Here is an 18,435-nt window from a genome sequence, read left to right on the forward strand (position 1 = left end):
CTAATCTGAATCTAAATTTATGAAGGTGAAAACAAATAAATGCAAGGAAGGTGTGGAATCTCTCATAGTGCACCACCTTTGCATTCTCCTTGTCAGACTACAAGAGGAAGTGAAGGCACTCCATTTGATGATGGATACTGGAAAATGATAACTTCTTCATCCTCGCTCAAAACTCAAGATTCCAAATGGGAATCATTTGATTCCTCGATACTACACTCCCCCCCATAGTAAGATTCTGGAGTTTGAAAGAATGAGGGAGGGATCTTATTGAAACCTATTGAATATTGAAAGGCTTGGATAAAATGGGCATGGAGAGAACATTTCCAATAGTGGGGGAGTCCAGGACCAGAGGGCACAGCCTCACAATATAAGCATGTCCCTTCAGAATAAGCTAAAAAGGAATTTCTTCAGCCAGGTGTATCTGTGGGAGTCATTGCTACAGATGGCTGTGAGGCCAAGTCATAGGGTATATTTAAAGCCGAGGTTGTTCGGGTTCTTGATTAGTATGGGCATTTAAGGGCATAAATCAGCCATGATGGAATGCAGAACAGAGTCGATGGGCTGAATGGCCTAACTAATTCTGCTCCTATGACTTATTATTACAACCAATATTTCACATTGGATCTAACAAATGTCAGGGATTAAGTACATTTCAAAATTGCATTTTCTCTGTCTCCCTCTGCTAACATGGCCTTGTATGAACCTCTTATTATGATTATATGTTCTGTATGCAAATCTCGGTGTATTAGATGACTATTTAGTCATCTTTGGAAGGTCAAACTTGACGGCAGAGTACAGGATTAATGTCAGGATTCTTAGTAGTGTGGAGAAAGAGAGGGATATTGGGGTTAATGTCTATGGATCCCTCAAAATCGCCACACAAGACGAAGGGATGGTTAAGAAGGTGTATGTTATGTTGGCCTTGTTAGTTAGGGGATTGAGTTCAAGAGTGTCTCAAAGTGATGTTGCAATTCTATAAAACACTGGTTAGACCACACTTGGAATACTGGGTTCAATTCTGCTCACTGCATTATAGGAAAGATGTCTAAGCATCAGAGGGGATGCAGTGGAGATTTACCAGGATGCTGCCCAGATTAGAGAGCATGTCTTATAAGGGTAGGTTGAGCAAACTAGGACTTTTCTCTTTGGGGCAAAGGAGGATAAGAGATGACTTGATAGAGGTGTATAAGATGATAAGATGATAGAGTAGACAGCCAGCCATTTTTTCCCAGGATAGAAAGTTAGAAAGTCTAATACAGAGGGCATAATTTTAAGGTGATTGGAGGAAGCTATGGGGGTGGGGGTGGGGGGGGTAAGGATGTCTGAAATTGGTTTTATTGCACAGAGAGTGATAAGTACTTAGTTTGTGCTGTCAGGGATGTTGGTAGAGGCAGATATATTAGGGACATTTAAGAGATACTTAAACAGGTACATGGATGAAAGCAAAATTGACGCTATGTGGGAGGGAAGGGTTAGACCGACCTTGGAGTAGACTAAAAGGTTGGCACAACATCATGGGCCGATGGGTCTTACTGTGCTGTGTACTTAATTCAACATGTGCTCCTTATTTTAGTTTTTTGTTTAAAATTAATTGGGTTCCATCTGTTTCCATTTATCATCAACTGGCCTACAGATTGTCTCTCAATTGAGTAAAATTGAGCAAATCACTTCAGTAAAGACATAGCCACTGGAGTTCTCTGGGATCGATCACTTTTTAGCAGGACGCTTCCTCCTTTTTTATTTCTGAGTAAACTGTACAATTTAGTATTCTCATAAATCTTCAATTTTCTTTTTTCCATCAGGCTATCTTGGCTTAAAGACCATCATGTGCTTTTTATGAAGCCTTCCACTTCATGGTTTAGCCTGTCTTCTATTGTAATTTATTTTTGAAGAATTTTGAACGAAACTAGAACTAGAGGTCATGGGTTAAGGGTGAAAAGGTGAAATGTTTAAGTGGAACTTTTTCACTCAGACAGTGGTGAAAGTGTAGAACGAGCTGCCAAAAGAAGTGATGGATATGGGTTCAATTTCAACATTTAAGAGAAGTTTGGATAGGTACATGAACAGGAGGGGTATGGAGGGCTATGGTCCAGATACAGGTCAATGGGATTGGGAAGAATAATAGTTCAGCACAGTCTAGATGGGCTGAAGGGCCTGTTTCTGTTGTGTGGTGCTCTATGACTCTAATTTGAATGAATTAAGGTCAAATTTGTGTTTTAATAAGTCACGCTTGTTAAGTGTGATTTAATAAATTTTGTTGGACAAAATTTACTTAAAATATATTTGACTGATTCCACTTCTCACTGATGTAAACTTATAATTTGAGGAACACAGTAATCTTTAAATATTATAATTATACCCGTGTTTTAAAATTTTAAATGAATTCTTTGTGACGAATTAAGCTGCAGTCTGGTGAAGATGGCACATCAATTATCACTAGTTGATACAGTTGGGAACGAATACAAGTTTGTAAAGTTGAAAGGAAAAGACAACAGTAACAGAAGCTGAATTTAGTAAGAGGACTAGCGGAGGCTCGAGACAGGATTCAAAGCAAGATAGCGAAGGGCCACCAACATAAGACTCCTTTGTGGAGTGCTAGAAATACATTGCCAGTGGATTTGTTCACAGTCTTATATATGAGCATCATTCTTTTCACCTGGATAAATAATACCAGTCACATAAGCCCCCTTTTGCAGTGTGTTGCATTTTTCCCTTAATCTTCTGTGATTTAGGTTCTTTTTACTGCATACCTCAAGGCACACAGTGATAATGCTCTGCTGCTTTACATTTCTTCTATGGCACCCGTGAAGCGCCATCACAAAGTGAAAGCGTTAAGGCTGATCTCCGAATTTTTAAAAATATCCTGTCTTGCAGCAACAAAAACCCCAACTTCGAAGCTTATCTAAGCAGATTAATCTAAATTACAATAGTATCTTGGAACATCTGGTGTCTTCTGGCTCCATGATTTTCTTTACAACAAATAATATGCAGTAAGAGAAAAGACCTCAGAGCTGAACATGAAGTTCAGTAAAGACATCATTCAGACCACAAACTTGAGAAGAGTGAGAACCAGTCAATCAGAGTACTTTATATTTTATGAAATCAAGATGCAAGATTCAAGTTTATTTATCACATGAACATCAAAACACACAGTGACATGCGTCATCTGTGTTAACAACCAACACACCTGACAGTGTGCTGGTGGCAGCCTGCAAGTGTCACCAGAGACTCCGGCACCAACATAGCAAGTCCACAATGCTCGGTAAAACAACACAGGTTTAATCAATATTTTGAACTACTATTTTATCAAACTGTTCTATTGCAAACCAACTCAAATGGCTCGTGTTTATGCAATTGGAAATAGTTAAATGAGAAAAGAGAGTTCCATAGCATTGAATAAACAATTAAATAAATAACCCAATGATTCAGTTTAAAAAGGGATGGATGTGGGCTTTTTAAAGTTTTGCTGCTGGGTAGTATTGTAGCTTGTCATCTGCCCAAAATGGGCCTTTAAAAGAAATAAAATCAATATTCCTACATAAATAACACTGGACAACAAAGATTTTGCTTCCTGAATACTTTTGGGTGTATCTTACAGATTTTGAGCTGCTGATCATGAAAGCACCATGAAGTTTCCCCATCACACAGCATTTTTTTAATGGCCTATATTCGTTATTTCAATTCATGATTCAAGTAATTAAAATGTTGCCCAGAACGTAAGCTGAAAAGTTTTCTTATCTTGAACAGGCATACCTGGGCATGCTTAGGCAGGGCGGATACTACATGGCAGGACAGGTTTCAGAAAGGCTAATGAAATATCATGCACACACTGTTCATTGCATTGTATTTACATATACTGTATATATGTTTGCAATCACGCTGCTGCGCATGCTCTACGCACATATTTGTGTGTACACATTATAATGAAGTAATTGCATTTTCAGGAGTATTTGTGAAAGCAAAATGTCTTGCCAATGTTGCAACAGCCTTGATGCTTCCTGTTTATTTTTGGCGAGTGTATGCTTAAATCTCAAAGATGGAGTATGAAAGCCTATGAGTTCTACTTTGTATGTAAAAGTGGTGACCAAGATAAAGCCTGGGTTCCTCACATACGTTGCATAACATGTGCTATCGATCTTAGAGCTTGCCTCAGAGGTACTCGGAAGTCAATGCCGTTTGCTGTCTTGATGGTATGGCAAGCGCAGAAGGGTCATGTGACAGACTTCTACTTCTGTCTAACCAGTGTGTCTGGTTTCTCTGCTAAAAACAAGACATCCAATGAATCCCTCAATCTCCCCTCAGCTATGAGATCCGTGCCACATTATGATAGTCTTCCTGTACAGAAGCCACCAGAGACTTGGAGTCTAGAAGAGGCAAACAATCTGTACTCGCTGGAATTTAGAAGGATGAGAGGGGTTCTCATTGAACCTACTCGAATGTTGAAAGGCCTAGATAGAGTAGATGTGAAAAGGATGTTTTTCATGGTGGGGTAGTCTAGGAAAAGAGGGCACAGTCTTAGGATAGATTAGATTAGATTAGATTAGATTATGAGGACACACAGTCCTCTTTTATTGTCATTTAGAGGGGCGTCCATTTAAAACAGAGATGTGGAGAAATTTCTTTAGCCAGAGGGTGATGAATTTCTGGAATTTGTTACCATGGGCAGCTGTGGAGGCAAGGTCACTGGTTGTATTTAAGGTGGAGATTGATAGGTTCTTGATTGGCCATGGCATCAAAGGTTATGGGGAGAAGGCCAAGAGTGGGGCTGAGGAAGGGAAAAAAAGGATCAACCATGATTGAATGGTGGAGCAGACTTGATGGGGCAAATAGCATAATTCTGCTCCTATGTCTTATGATCTTATGCCATGATACAAAAGCTGGAAATGGAAATCGACTCTGATACAGATACTAATTTTGAACCCTTTATGTCCAGTGAGCCTCATCCGATAACTCACTTTTAGTTAAATGACCTGGTCAAAGACTTAGGTTTGTCAAAGGCAGAATTATTGGGTTCAAGAATACAAAGACGGAAACTATTGTCACCAGGCACAAAAATTAGCATGAAGGATTTCGAAATCTGGGACAGATGTTTCCCAGCATTATCGATGGCAAGATTAAGAAAGGCATTTTTGTTGGTCAACAAATCAAACAGGTCATCAATGACTGACAATTCGAAGAACTTCTAGTGGGATCAGAGAAAATTGCATGGAAAGCATTCAAGGATGTTGTTGAAAATTTTCTTGGCAGCTGCAGAGCAACAAACTATATGCAGCTGGCTGACAACATGCTTCAAGCAGACAAAACCCTGAAGTGCAACGTGGGACTGAGATTCATTTTCTGCATTCCCATTTAGACTTCTTCCCTGCAGATCTTGGCGCTGTTAGTGACGTGCATGGTGAAAGGTCTCACCAGGACATTGCAGTAACGCACAAACGTTATCAGGGCAACTAGAATTCATCAATGCTGGCTGGTTGGACACTGAAGCAAGAAGCCTCAGACACTGAGTACAAATGAAAATAATCAACTTGACATTTTCAGCACCACAAAGCAACAGCACCTTTATGCAATTAACTGCATTATATTCAATAAAAGAATAATTCCTTTCTCCAAATTCCTATGTAATATAAGTGGCCTGAAATTATGTTTGTGTTCAGCTTCAAGTGGTCTAACATAACCATAAAAAACTGAAGAAGCAACACTTCTGAAAAAAATTTGTTGTCCAGTGTAATTTGTGATGAATAATTAATATTTTAGATAGTAGTTCAATTTTGCAATGAATATACTTAAATATTAAAGACTCACTAAACACAAGAAATTCTTCAGATGCTGGAAATCCAGAGCAACGAACACAAAATGCTGGAGGAACTCACCAGGACAGCAGCCAGCAGCATCTACGAGGTGGGGGGGGGGGGAGGAATAAATAAGTCATCATTTCAGGCCAAGACCCTTCTTCAAAACTGGGAAGGAAAGATGAAAAAGCCAGAGAGGAAAGTCATAGGTTAGTAGGGATGGGAGTGGGTGGGGGAGGAGGGATGAAGTGAGAAGCAGGGAGGTGACAGGTAGAAGAGGTAAAGGGCTGAAGAAGAAACATTGACTGCTTTCTCCACAGATGCTGCCTGACCTGTTAAGTTCCTCCACCTATTTGTGTGTGTTGTTAAAGACTCACTTTTAAAGCATTTTACTATAGTATTACATACCTTTTCATGTTTATGCTTATCCTTTTCTTTCTCTTTTTCCTTTTCCTTCTCCTTCTTTTCCTTCTCCTTTTTCTCCTTTTCTTTCATCCTGTCCTTGTCCTTATCTTTCTTTTTCTTTTTCTCCTTTTTGTCTTTCTTCTTGTCTTTCTCTTTAGATTTCTCTTCAAATAGTCTTTCTGGCACCATAGGAGGCACTGAAGGCAAAACAGACGGACTCCTAACGCTGCTTGGGGTACTGAACAGGGGTTCTTTTGGAACAAATGGGATTGGTGCTAAAGCATTCTTAACTTTATGTTTATCTTTATCTTTATTCTTTTCTTTATCCTTCTTACCCTTTTCTTTTTCTTTCTTCTTTTCCTTGTGTTTTTCTTTGTCTTTTTTAGTGTTCCCATCTTTATGTTTTGCCTTTATGTCATCTTTCAGTCTAAATTTAAATGGATCTGCCTCATGGTCTTTAGGAAGTTCCTTAAAAAGTTTAGACTCTTTGTTGGCCTCCTTTTCCTTCTCCTTGTTTTTCTCCTTGTCTTTACCCTTTTCCTTTTTCTCTTTATCCTTCTCTTTCAGCTTTTCTTTTTCCTTTTTCTTAATTTTCATCTTAATTTCTTTCTTCAGCTTTTTCTTCACATCAGATGAAGACGTGTGCTTTGTACGCTCTTCGTAGAGTTTGAGGAGAGGTTCTGGAGTAGGTGGCGAAGCAGATGGGGAAGACAGGTAAGGAACTGATGCAGGAACAGAAGGGGGTGTACCCATGCTTGCCTTCCTAACAACTTCATTGATGGAATCGTCTAACGTCCATGACACATTTGTGCTAGTTGTTGGGGCAGATGATGACACAGGGGTTGCACTCCCCCTACTAAAGCTGCTGGACAGGGAAAACATCCGTGGGGTTGAAGACTCTGAAATAGTAAGTCTCCTGGGGCTGGTGAAGATTTCCCCTTCGGATTCTGAGCCTGAGGAAAATTCAAAGGGGTCGGGCTCACGCTCAGCACAAGCACGAGCGATAACAGCATCGATAGAGTCATCAATACTCTTATCAGGCACTGGCAATTTTTTTGGCGATGTATCTGAAAGAGTTGGTTTCTCCACTTCAATCGATGTATGTGACTGCTGTTTCGTTTGAATGTTTTCTTTACCAAGCTTTTCAAGCCCAGAATTACAGACAGACAAAGGTGTTCTGTTTGGCATTTCGTTCTTGGCTATAGAATGAGAAACATTTGGTGGTACTTTAGGACTTTTAGGGCTTTTGGGACTTTTTGTGCGCATTGGTGATTTTTTGTCCGTTTTTAAGGAAGCTTTTGGAGAACGAATGGGGCTTCCCAGAAGTGCCAAATGAGCTCCTTTTGGGGATTTAGGTTTTTGAGTTGATGAAGACAAGATCTTCGATTTGACTTTAGATGTAAATGCTTTAGAATCTGAAGTTTTGGGGGTGGAAAGTTGTGATGGTTTGGGTATTGGTGCAAGCATTGGAGGTTCAGGGGAAAGTGGCAGTGAGTCAGAATGATCTGGTGGTGGAACTGGAGACAAAACAGGAGGCACCCTTTGAGAGTTGATCATACTTAAAGGTTCTCTGGGTTCCAAAACACCTTCAGGGCTTTCTGTTTTACATCCAGCTGTTCGGGCTCGTTTTGCAACGGGTAAATCGACCGAGTCTGGGCTTTCCAGTGGTCTTTTGCCCAAAATGTTCTCATCGTTAACTGCTTCTTCCTCCTCCATTTCCTCCTCTTCCTCTTCAAGAGGGACCTGCATTGCTTCCGCTGATGTACCTCCATCAGTGGGGACCTGCTCTTCTTCTTCCTCTGTTGAACAAAATGCAACACATAAACAAGATGCAACTTGCAATTTAAATAGAATTATCATTTTCATGGTATTACAGCCAATAATCACTATTTGTTACTTCAATCTGTCACTACAATCAATGGCAGTTACTTGTTATGGAGGCATTCTCAGAGAAATATCTTCATAACATACTTCAGGAATAATAGATGAACTAAAAGAAAAAGTGATTTCATTTTCATTGTTTAAATGAAGAACTCTGGCCAGAATGCGTGAGTGTACACATTGTTCATTCAAACGAAGGGAACAGGTACCTAATTCTTAATTTACGGCAATGCAATTTTTTGTATCACCTGAACTATCAAGTGCAAGTGGCACTTTAATCCCTCATTTCAAAGGCAACATATAATGGCCCCGAAACAGAGTCTCAACCTGAAACGTTGATCATCCTTCTGTTTCCACTGTCTGACCCATTGAGTTCTCCAGGAAGTTTGCTCTGTTTGGCTCCACATTCTCGCATCTGCAGTCACTTGAGACTCTAATATGCATACTTTGGTTATACAGAGATTATTACATCATTATAGTAAATTAAACCTAACCCAAACCCATACATGCTTGGAGTGTGGGAGGAAACCAGAGCATCCATAGGAAAATCCACTTGATCAAAGAGAAAGTGTAGAAACACCTTACAGGTGATGTTTGAGATCAGATTAATTGAGTTATAATTAGATAGACTAGATTTGTCTTGTTTTTAATGAACAGAATATACCTAAGAAATTTTCCATATTGTCAGGGTTGCATCTGAACTGGAGGCATGGTTTGTTCCTTTAGTACTGCAGCTGGGCTTTGAGCTATTTCTTGAAAGAACGTGGAGTGAACTGAACTGGTTGGAGACTGGTATTTGTGACACTGGAGATCTCAGGAAGAAGCTGAGATTTGCCATCTACATCATTACTTTTGATTAGACAATGTAGCTGATGTTTCAACCCATTCCTTAGCACTCAATGTTGGGCTCTACCCTCACAGAGGATGTGGATGTTCTTGGAACCTTGTGCTCCAGTTAGCTGCTTAATAGTCTGCCACCATTCACAGAAGGAGTTAAGATTTGATTGAGGAGGAAGAGAAGTGGGGGAGAAAGGAAAGAAAGAACAACATGGCTGGGAAAAATTCTAATGTCCAGCTTGCTGAGCACCATGCAAAGTAGACCATTCTCTCAGGCGCTGAGGTGAGTCAGAAGAGATCCGGCAGTTCACCAGAAATGTACTGAACTGATGCAATGATCCAACACACACTGAGGACTATAAAACCTAAAACTTTTAATTTATGTTACCATCACTTTATTGTCCCTCCACTCTTCAAATGAATTACAATTTCCTTCTGCTAAAAACTGGACAGACAAACGCTACTTTTTCCTTTTATAAACTCTGTAACTTTATCATGAATTCTCATCTCCCTATCTGACCACTGACTTTGGCTGAATTAGACAACTCTCAGCCTCTGTGAACAGACAGTCTGCTGGAGGAACCCAGTGGCTGAGCAGCATCTCTAGAGGGAAAGGAATTGTTAACTTTTCGGGTCTGTATCAGGACTGGATGACCCCTTCACAGATGCTGCTTGACCTGCAGAGTTCCTCCAGCAGATGGTTTGTCTCTCCAGATTCCAGCATCTACAGTCTCTTGCCTCACAATCAATGCACTCTATTCAAACCCAAACCTCTTGCACAACTCTCTCCCTTTAATCCCACCAATGCTGGCTGGAAATACAAAGTTGCATACCCTGCACTCTCTGCCATTTTATAATCTTTCTTCAAAACCATTCAGTATCCTAGTATGAATATCCCTTTCCTAATATCTTTGACTCAGTACATAGTTTTACTTCATTTCTTGGGACATTTCCCTATCCAAAAAGTGCAAATAAAGTTGAGCTGGATTGTTTTGTGACACTTGTGCATTGCGGTGACTTGCACTGCTTATTCGACTCACTTACAAAATAAATAATTCTGATTTTATAAAACAAAATGATTTCTCTTAAAAGATACCATGGCGAGGACAATAACATTTTTCCGAAGGGTTCTGATGAAGACAGATTGCAACATAAGTAGCCTACAAATGTCAGCGTACCCAGATGGAATTACAGTCTGCTACTGTCAATATAGCACCTGTTATGTATACATGCCAGGAAAATAGGTTGTTAATAATTATTAACTAAGCAATGTACACTCAGTGGCCACTTTGTGTATGTTCGTAGTCTTCTGCTGCTGTAGGCCATCCACTTCAAGGTCTTCTGCACACTACTTATGTAACGTGTGGTTATTTGAGTTACTGTCACCTGCCTGTCAGCTTGAATCAGTCTGGCCATTCTCCTCTTACCTCTCTCAATAACAAGGCGCTTTCGCCCATAGAACTGCAGCTCACTAGAATTTTTTTTGTACCATTCTCTAAACTCTAGAGACCATTGTGCATGAAAATTCCAGGAGATCAACAGTTTCTGAGATACTCAAACCACCCATATGGCACCAACAATTATTCCATAGTCAAAGTCACTTAAATCACATTTATTCCACAGATTGATATCTGGTCTGAACAACAACCAAACCTCTTGACCATGTCTGCATGCTTTTATTCATTGAATTGCTGTCACATGATTGGCTGATAAGATATTTGTGATAATGAGCAGGTGTACAGGTGTATCTAATAAAGTGGACATTCAGTATACAGCCTGGAGTGGCCTTTTTGGGAACTTAATGAAATTAGCACTCCTTATAAAATGGTGAAATTCAATTAAATAGCCTGAACAATTCATGAAACTCTGAAATGAAAGATCAACAAAGGAGAAATAGAGTTATAAACAAGGACACGGTATTTATAATCAAACAGGCTGATTGTGTTATCAGCATTCCAAAACTGAAGAACATTTCAGTATTAATATTTTGCTAAACAGGAACTAATTAATAATGAGATCAGCTACAATCCCAAAGATGGGCGGCATGGCAGAGTAGAGGTTAGCCCAGCACTTTACAGCTCCAAGGATTACCAATCGGGATTCAATTCTTGCTGTTGTCTCTAAGGAGTCAGTATGTTCTTCTCATGATCGTGTGGTTCTCCTCCGCGTGCTCTGGCTTCCTTCCACATTTGAAAGACATATGGGCTAGGGTTAACAAATTGTGAGCATTTTATGTTGGCGTTGGAAGCATGGTGGCCCTTGTGGCCCTTATGTCAGCACATCCTCGGACTGTATTGTCTGTTGATGGCAAAGACGCATTTCACTGTATGTCTTGATGTTTCGATGTGTGACAAATAAATCTAATCTTTGAATCTTTTGACATGAATGAGTTCCAGTCACGATGACACTGAGCTGCGGTTTCTGTCGAGGCTGAGCCTTAGCTGTATTTTTGGCTTCATAGGGATGGTTTTGGAGGCAGAGAGAGGAGTTAGAGGTCAGGTTAGGGTTTAGGGACAGGGATGTGGGGGAGTTAGAGGACAAGTCTGCACTGTGCGTTTGAAGGCCCGCGATGTGGGCATGGTCAGATGTCAGGCCGGCCATTCATGGAGCTGATTGCCCCCACCCTGACCTTCCCCAGGCCAGCAAGTCACTGGCATGTTCGGCAATTGGAGTTCCATGTAGACAGGAGTCATGAGGGCCAGGTCACTTAGGTACACCAATCGGCGAGACCAGCATTCGAGGCCGAGTATTGAGGTCCCGTCATTGGTGTGTCTGGCCTTCGAGGCCTGGAGTTCAGATCCTCATCCGTCATCATCAGCGAGTCCTACATCAAAGCCTGAAGATCGATTGGAAAGTTGAGAAATTGAGGTCTAATGGCCAGAACCCTGTGTCTGTGAATCCCTTTGAGTCTTCTGGGGTAGTTGACGGCCCAATTTCTGTGAATCCATGAGTCTGCTAAAGACAGGCTGTGCTGGGGTTGGAGGACTGTGTTTGTGTGTGGGTGGGTGGGTATTTGAGAGGGAGGAACAGGTCTTGTCTTGTCACTTGTGTCCTGTGTTGTACTGCTTGACAAGGTTCCACACGGTAGGCTTATTCAGAAAGTCAGAGGGCATGGGATCCAGGGAAGTTTGGCCAGGTGGATTCAGAATTGGCTTGCCTGCAGAAGGCAGAGGGTGGTGGTGGAGGGAGTACATTCAGATTGGAGGATTGTGACTAGTGGTGTCATAGAAACATAGAAAATAGGTGCAGGGGTAGGCCATTCGGCCCTTCGAGTCTGCACCGCCATTTATTATGATCATGGCTGATCATCCAACTCAGAACCCTGCACCAGCCTTCCCTCCATACCCTCTGATCCCCCTAGCCACAAGGGCCATATCTAACTCCCTCTTAAATATAGCCAATGAACTGGCCTCAACTGTTTCCTGTGGCAGAGAATTCCACAGATTCACCACTCTCTGTGTGAAGAAGATTTTCCTAATCTCAGTCCTAAAAGGCTTCGCCTTTATCCTCAAACCGTGACCCCTCGTTTTGGACTTCCCCAACATCGGGAACAATCTTCCTGCATCTAGCCTGTCCAATCCCTTTAGGATTTTATACGTTTCAATCAGATCCCCCCTCAATCTTCTAAATTCCAACGAGTACAAGCCTAGTTCATCCAGTCTTTCTTCATATGAAAGTCCTGCCATCCCAGGAATCAATCTGGTGAACCTTCTTTGTACTCCCTCTATGGCAAGGATGTCTTTCCTCAGATTAGGGGACCAAAACTGCACACAATACTCCAGGTGTGGTCTCACCAAGGCCTTGTACAACTGCAGTAGTACCTCCCTGCTCCTGTACTCGAATCCTCTTGCTATAAATGCCAGCATACCATTCGGATCTGTTCTGGGACCTCTACTTTTCGTGATTTTTATTAACGACCTGGATGTGGGGGCAGAAGGGTAGGTTGGCAAGTTTGCAGACGACACAAAGGTTTGTGGTGTTGTAGATAGTGTAGAGGATTGTCAAAGATTGCAGAGAGATATTGATAGGATGCAGAAGTGGGCTGAGAAGTGGCAGATGGAGTTCAACCCAGAGAAGTGTGAGGTGGTACACTTTGGAAGGACAAACTCCAAGGCAGAATACAAAGTAAAAGGCAGGATACTTGGTAGTGTGGAGGAGCAGAGGGATCTCGGGGTACATGTGCACAGATCCCTGAAAGTTGCCTCACAGATGGATAGGGTAGTTAAGAAAGCTTATGGGGTGTTAGCTTTCATAAGTCGAGGAATAGAGTTTAAGAGTCGCGATGTAATGATGCAGCTCTATAAAACACTGGTTAGGCCACACTTGGAGTACTGTGTCCAGTTCTGGTCACCTCACTATAGGAAGGATGTGGAAGCATTGGAAAGGGTACAGAGGAGATTTACCAGGATGCTGCCTGGTTTAGAAAGTATGCACAATGATCAGAGATTAAGGGAGCTAGGGCTTTACTCTTTGGAGAGGAGGAGGATGAGAGGAGACATGATAGAGGTGTACAAGATAATAAGAGGAATAGATAGAGTGGATAGGCAGTGCCTCTTCCCCAGGGCACCACTACTCAATACAAGAGGACATGGCTTTAAGGTAAGGGGTGGGAAGTTCAAGGGGGATATTAGAGGAAAGTTTTTTACTCAGAGAGTGGTTGGTGCGTGGAATGCACTGCCTGAGTCAGTGGTGGAGGCAGATACACTAGTGAAGCTTAAGAGACTACTGGACAGGTATATGGAGGAATTTATATGGAAGGCAGGGTTTGAGGGTCAGCACAATATTGTGGGCCGAAGGGCCTGTACTGTGTTGTACTATTCTATGTTCTATGTTCTATGGAGGGCAAACTGTGTTAGTGCTGGAATGTGTGGTCACACTTGCGGGCTTCCCTCAGCACATCCTTGGGTGTTAACACAAACAAAACATTTCACTGTATACTTCAACATACATGTAATAAAAAAATCTGAATCTGAGTGGAACTAATAAAGAGCTGTCATGAAAATGTTGCCAATAACTAAATCCATGATGGAAAGGTGCTTGGTAAGTCAATGAGATACAATGGCCATAAAGTACAACTGCACTTGACCTATCAAAGTGATTCTATTAAAAATTATTCAAAGAGTAATTTTATATATACAAGTACTACAAACAGCAAAATCACTTTTGGACACTAAATTTGGTCAGTTCAAAGGAAAACAGTAAATTATTATTCACAACTAAAAGCCCACCAGGACTGCCCTTAAACTACAATTTGTAAAGAAATGCAGTCAACTTCAGAATTCTTAGTAAACAGCAAGGTAGCAAGCCATGACCCATAGCAAATATTAATACAGATACTGAGTGAGAATATATAAAACACACAATATTCACATAGCTGTCTTCCCCTCCTATTATTACAATTGTAAGCATGATTGTTCAGATTGTAGTAAACCACAAAGGTGTTCAGAAGAGGAATAAAATGAATTAATAGGATTCTTCTTTAATAGCTGAACAGATATTACATTTTAAGAAAGTTAAAAATCACTGTGACATCCAAATGCACAATTCTACGATGCAGAGTAAAGCAGCTACTGGACTCTGTAAGCAGAGAAAGGTGAAACAATTTACAGTATTATGAATGGCCTAATCTATATGTTAATACCACTGGATCATATAACTCCTGCTTGAATAAGATAGGGGCATAGTTGGAGGGTTTCTATAGTTACCACCAATGACAACTGTTCTGAAAGGTTGCTTGACTGACAAGCACATGCTGCTCAATTGGTGCCCAGCAGTTGCTTACGATATGAAGCTATGATAACAGCAGTTTCTCTTACATTTTTTACCTCCTTCAGATATTTTAAATCACCTTTGTTCATCACTCACTATTATTCAGTCACCAGTTAATATAAACTTAAAGCTCTATTGGCGTGCATCAGATCTGCAAACACTTAAACATAGGATGGAGGTACATCTCCTCTGAAAGAAAAGATGGAAAACAATATTTCATAAAACAAATAAAAGTTGTTTAATGAGTTGGCCTGTGACATCTTCTGCATTTACTTCAGTGTTTTCTTAGGGCAAGCAACTCATTTCTTTACCAAACAAAAGGGCCAAAGAGGCAAGAGGTATTAAAAACAACTTACAAACTGACTGTTACAAAAATCGATGTGAGGCAGAACAGAGTCATGTTATCTTCTTTAATTTTAATCTTAATAGAGATATATTAATTGAAACAGCAAACCTAATTCTGTATTCAATTAAACTTGCTTGCAAGCATTTTGCATTAAAGATTAGCTTTATTTGTCACATGTACATTAAAAAGTGTAATGCATCATTTGCATCAACGACTAACACAGTCTGAATGTGCGTTGGAAGCAGACCGCAAATGTCGCCATGCTAAATAGAAGTACCTTAAAGTACTAGAAATGTTCAGGGTAAGGTTTAAAAAAAAGGACATTTGGTTGCCCTTGGTTTACTTGTTCAAAGCCTACTTGATTTTTACCCTAACCACATATAGACAGTCAGATGTAAAGATTAGCTTTATTTGTCACATGTACATCGAAACATACTGTGAAATACTTTGTTTTGCATGAAATCAAATCAGCGAGGAAAGTGCTGGGCACAGTTTCAGCACCAGCATAGCATGCCCACAACTCACTACCCTAACCCATACGTCTTTGGACTGTGGGAGGAAACTACAGGGTCGGGGGAAGAACATACAAACTCCATACAAGTAGTGGCAGGAATTGAACCCCCATTTGGTCTTTTGCACTTGCTTGTTCCCCGTAGGTCTGCATTTTATTCCCCCTTATGGCTACTTAATTTTCTATTGAAAGCTTCTATTGACTGTTTACATAGTGTTCCAGATCAGGACAGCTCCGTAAATAGCATTTTCCTCACATGCCCTTTGTGTCTTTTCCCCATCACTCTGAATCTATGTCATTACATCCTTGAACCATGTGCAAATGGCAACAGCTTCTCTCTACTTACCAATCAAAATCCAGCAGGACCTTGTAGGTTTTTATCAAATCTCATCTCAATTTTTTGCTGAGAAGGGACCAACAATAGCCTAACCTTGGACTAAAATCCCCCAACTCTGGAACTACTCAAGTACAAATCATTCAGAAATAGCCACAACATTGTAAACTCTACACTAATACAGAAATGTGTTGGATTTTATCAAAAAGGCAAGGTCAAGGATTAAGTAACCCATCTGTTACAACAGATGGTAACTATATGACGTCAGTTACATTTAATAACTATAATGGCAAATAAGATTTCACACTACCTGGTAGAAAAAAGTAACTAGAATTGATTTTTAAAATAGGTACAAGTAAATGTTTTTACAATAAGTAGGCGTGAAAATAATTCATTTGTGATTCATTGTGCAACGTAATAAGTATAAATGGTTATTGCAAATGTGTACATCTGTACTGTTATTATAGCATTAAGTTTTGAGTTAGGTAACGTACGATGAATATGATTCTATAAACTGAAATACTCTGTTGATATTCTTAATTGATCTGTCTTATTTTAATAAAAACAACTGCGTACAAAATACTTACAAATCTAAAAATGCTCTGCAGGCACAGATTTCCTCAGCAAATAGCTACTAGCGTTAGGTTTCAGTTTCATATCAAATGCATTTCAGAATGCTGAACAACACAGTTCAAGTTTTACTTTAATTTGTTTTTAAACTGACATTTTTTAAAATTAAGAAAGCAAACTTTAATAGTCAATACTTTATCAAAATATTTGTTGCAAAATTAACTTCTCCACTCTTCCAACTTTTTCTTGATAAGCATAAGCTTAAGAATCAGAATAACTCTGTAATTTGCAAATCTCCATGTAAACACAGCAATCAGAAAATGAGCACCTTTTGCATGAAACTTGTATTATAGAATGGCACTTTTTAAAACAAAGTTTCATAATCCACGTGAGGTGTAACTGAGGTTAAACTTTATTATTTATTCGATAAGAGTCTTTGATGAATAGCTTTTTAGACTTAGTAACATTGAGATTTAAAGATGTGAAAAATATCTGTTTATCTAATTTCCAAAGAAAAATTTATGTAATCTTCCACTGTTCAGTCTACATAATTGTAAATAGTATTTTTTAATATTTACAAAAGTAAATAGTATTTACTATTTACAACAGCATAGCAGTTAGTGTAATGCTTTACAGTGCCAGATTGAGATTCAGTTCCTACAGATGCCTGTAAGGAGTTTGTACATGCACCTGTGACCGTGGGTTTCCTCTGAGTGCTCCGGTTCCTTCCACATTCGAAAGACGTGTAAGTTAGGGCTAGCGAGTTGTAGACATGCTATTTAGCGCCGGAAGCATGGTGACACCAGCGGGCTGTGCCCAGAACATCTTTGGACAGCGTTGGACGTTGTTGCAAAGCAATATATTTCAATGATGTCCTGATGAAGGGTCTTCACCTGAAATATTAACTCTATTCCTTTCCATAGATGCTGCCTGAACTGCTGTTCCTCCAGCAGTTAGTTGTACTGCAATGCATATTACTGCATGTTTCAATATTTTGCTGTACATGTGACAAATAAAGCTGATTTTAATTGTTTATGTGGAAATATTTACCATTTCTGAGGAGGTGCTTTCACGATGGCTTATTTCACAACCAAATGCATCAGCCATTTTACATGTGACCGACAAAATCACACAGAGAGTAAGATGAGTAACTATTCTAATCAGATTTTCATGGTGGCTGTTTAAAGGAAACATTGGTCGGCAATTAGTAGGACTTCATGTTAATCAAAAAGTCAAGACACGGCTAGTATTCACCTGTATTGGTAGACTTTTAATACCTCATTGAGATTACTACACCTGGCAGTGCAGCACTCTTCTAGTAATGGGCTAATGTAATCACATAGACATGATTGTGATAGTAATGCGAGAAATATTGAAATCGTTAATTACAGACAAAGCTATAGTTTAGCTATTTTATCTGGGCTCTTCAGGTCTTCTTTGTAGATTGTTTAAAGGCAACAGTGCACATGAAATAAAAGAAATTGGAGTTGTTCTATTAGTTGAAAATAATTTTAAAAAATTTTTAATTAGGAATTGATGGATAGATGAAATACAGCAACATACAAGTAGTACATTACTATCCCAATAAAGCAATCCATTTGAATGGCAGCCCAGCCACCACATTAATCTTCACGCCCAATATCAGCTAATGGTTGCTGAAGAAGGTGCCAGCAAACAACAGTATGAAGGGCGAAATCTTCAAGACGGTTTACGAAGCTACTCCTTTCACTTTTTTGTGTCTTCCTTTTATTTTAAATGTGGTTCTGCTACTGTTGGAGCCTGTGATCTACATTCTGGTGCTGTGTTTTCAGGCCGATCGAGCTATCTGGTGCTTTGTTGTCTCCGAGAGGGTTCCACGAGGCTGCGAGCAAAGCAAGCAGCATGGAGGCATGGAAATCTGAAGACATGACGCAGGCCTATGATCGGCTCCATTTCTCACTGATCTTGCTGATTTAAATGCCGAGGTAGACTGAAATCGTCGAGGCAGTTGCGG

At 40.0% G+C, this 18,435-nt stretch overlaps 1 protein-coding gene across 2 annotated transcripts in view; it reads right to left on the reverse strand.

Annotated features, from left to right (window-relative positions):
- Window positions 1-18,435, reverse strand: part of taf3 (TAF3 RNA polymerase II, TATA box binding protein (TBP)-associated facto) — a 238,621-nt gene that overhangs the window by 58,857 nt on the left and 161,329 nt on the right. For both annotated transcript variants that reach the window (XM_063072729.1, XM_063072728.1), the window contains one exon: window positions 6,198-7,993. In XM_063072729.1, coding sequence (XP_062928799.1) covers window positions 6,198-7,943 — 1,746 coding nt within the window. In that variant the 5' untranslated portion in view covers window positions 7,944-7,993. The remainder of the gene's footprint in view (window positions 1-6,197; window positions 7,994-18,435) is intronic.

The sequence above is a fragment of the Mobula hypostoma genome, chromosome 20, assembly GCF_963921235.1.
Source record: "Mobula hypostoma chromosome 20, sMobHyp1.1, whole genome shotgun sequence".
Classification (NCBI taxonomy): Eukaryota; Metazoa; Chordata; class Chondrichthyes; order Myliobatiformes; family Myliobatidae; genus Mobula; species Mobula hypostoma.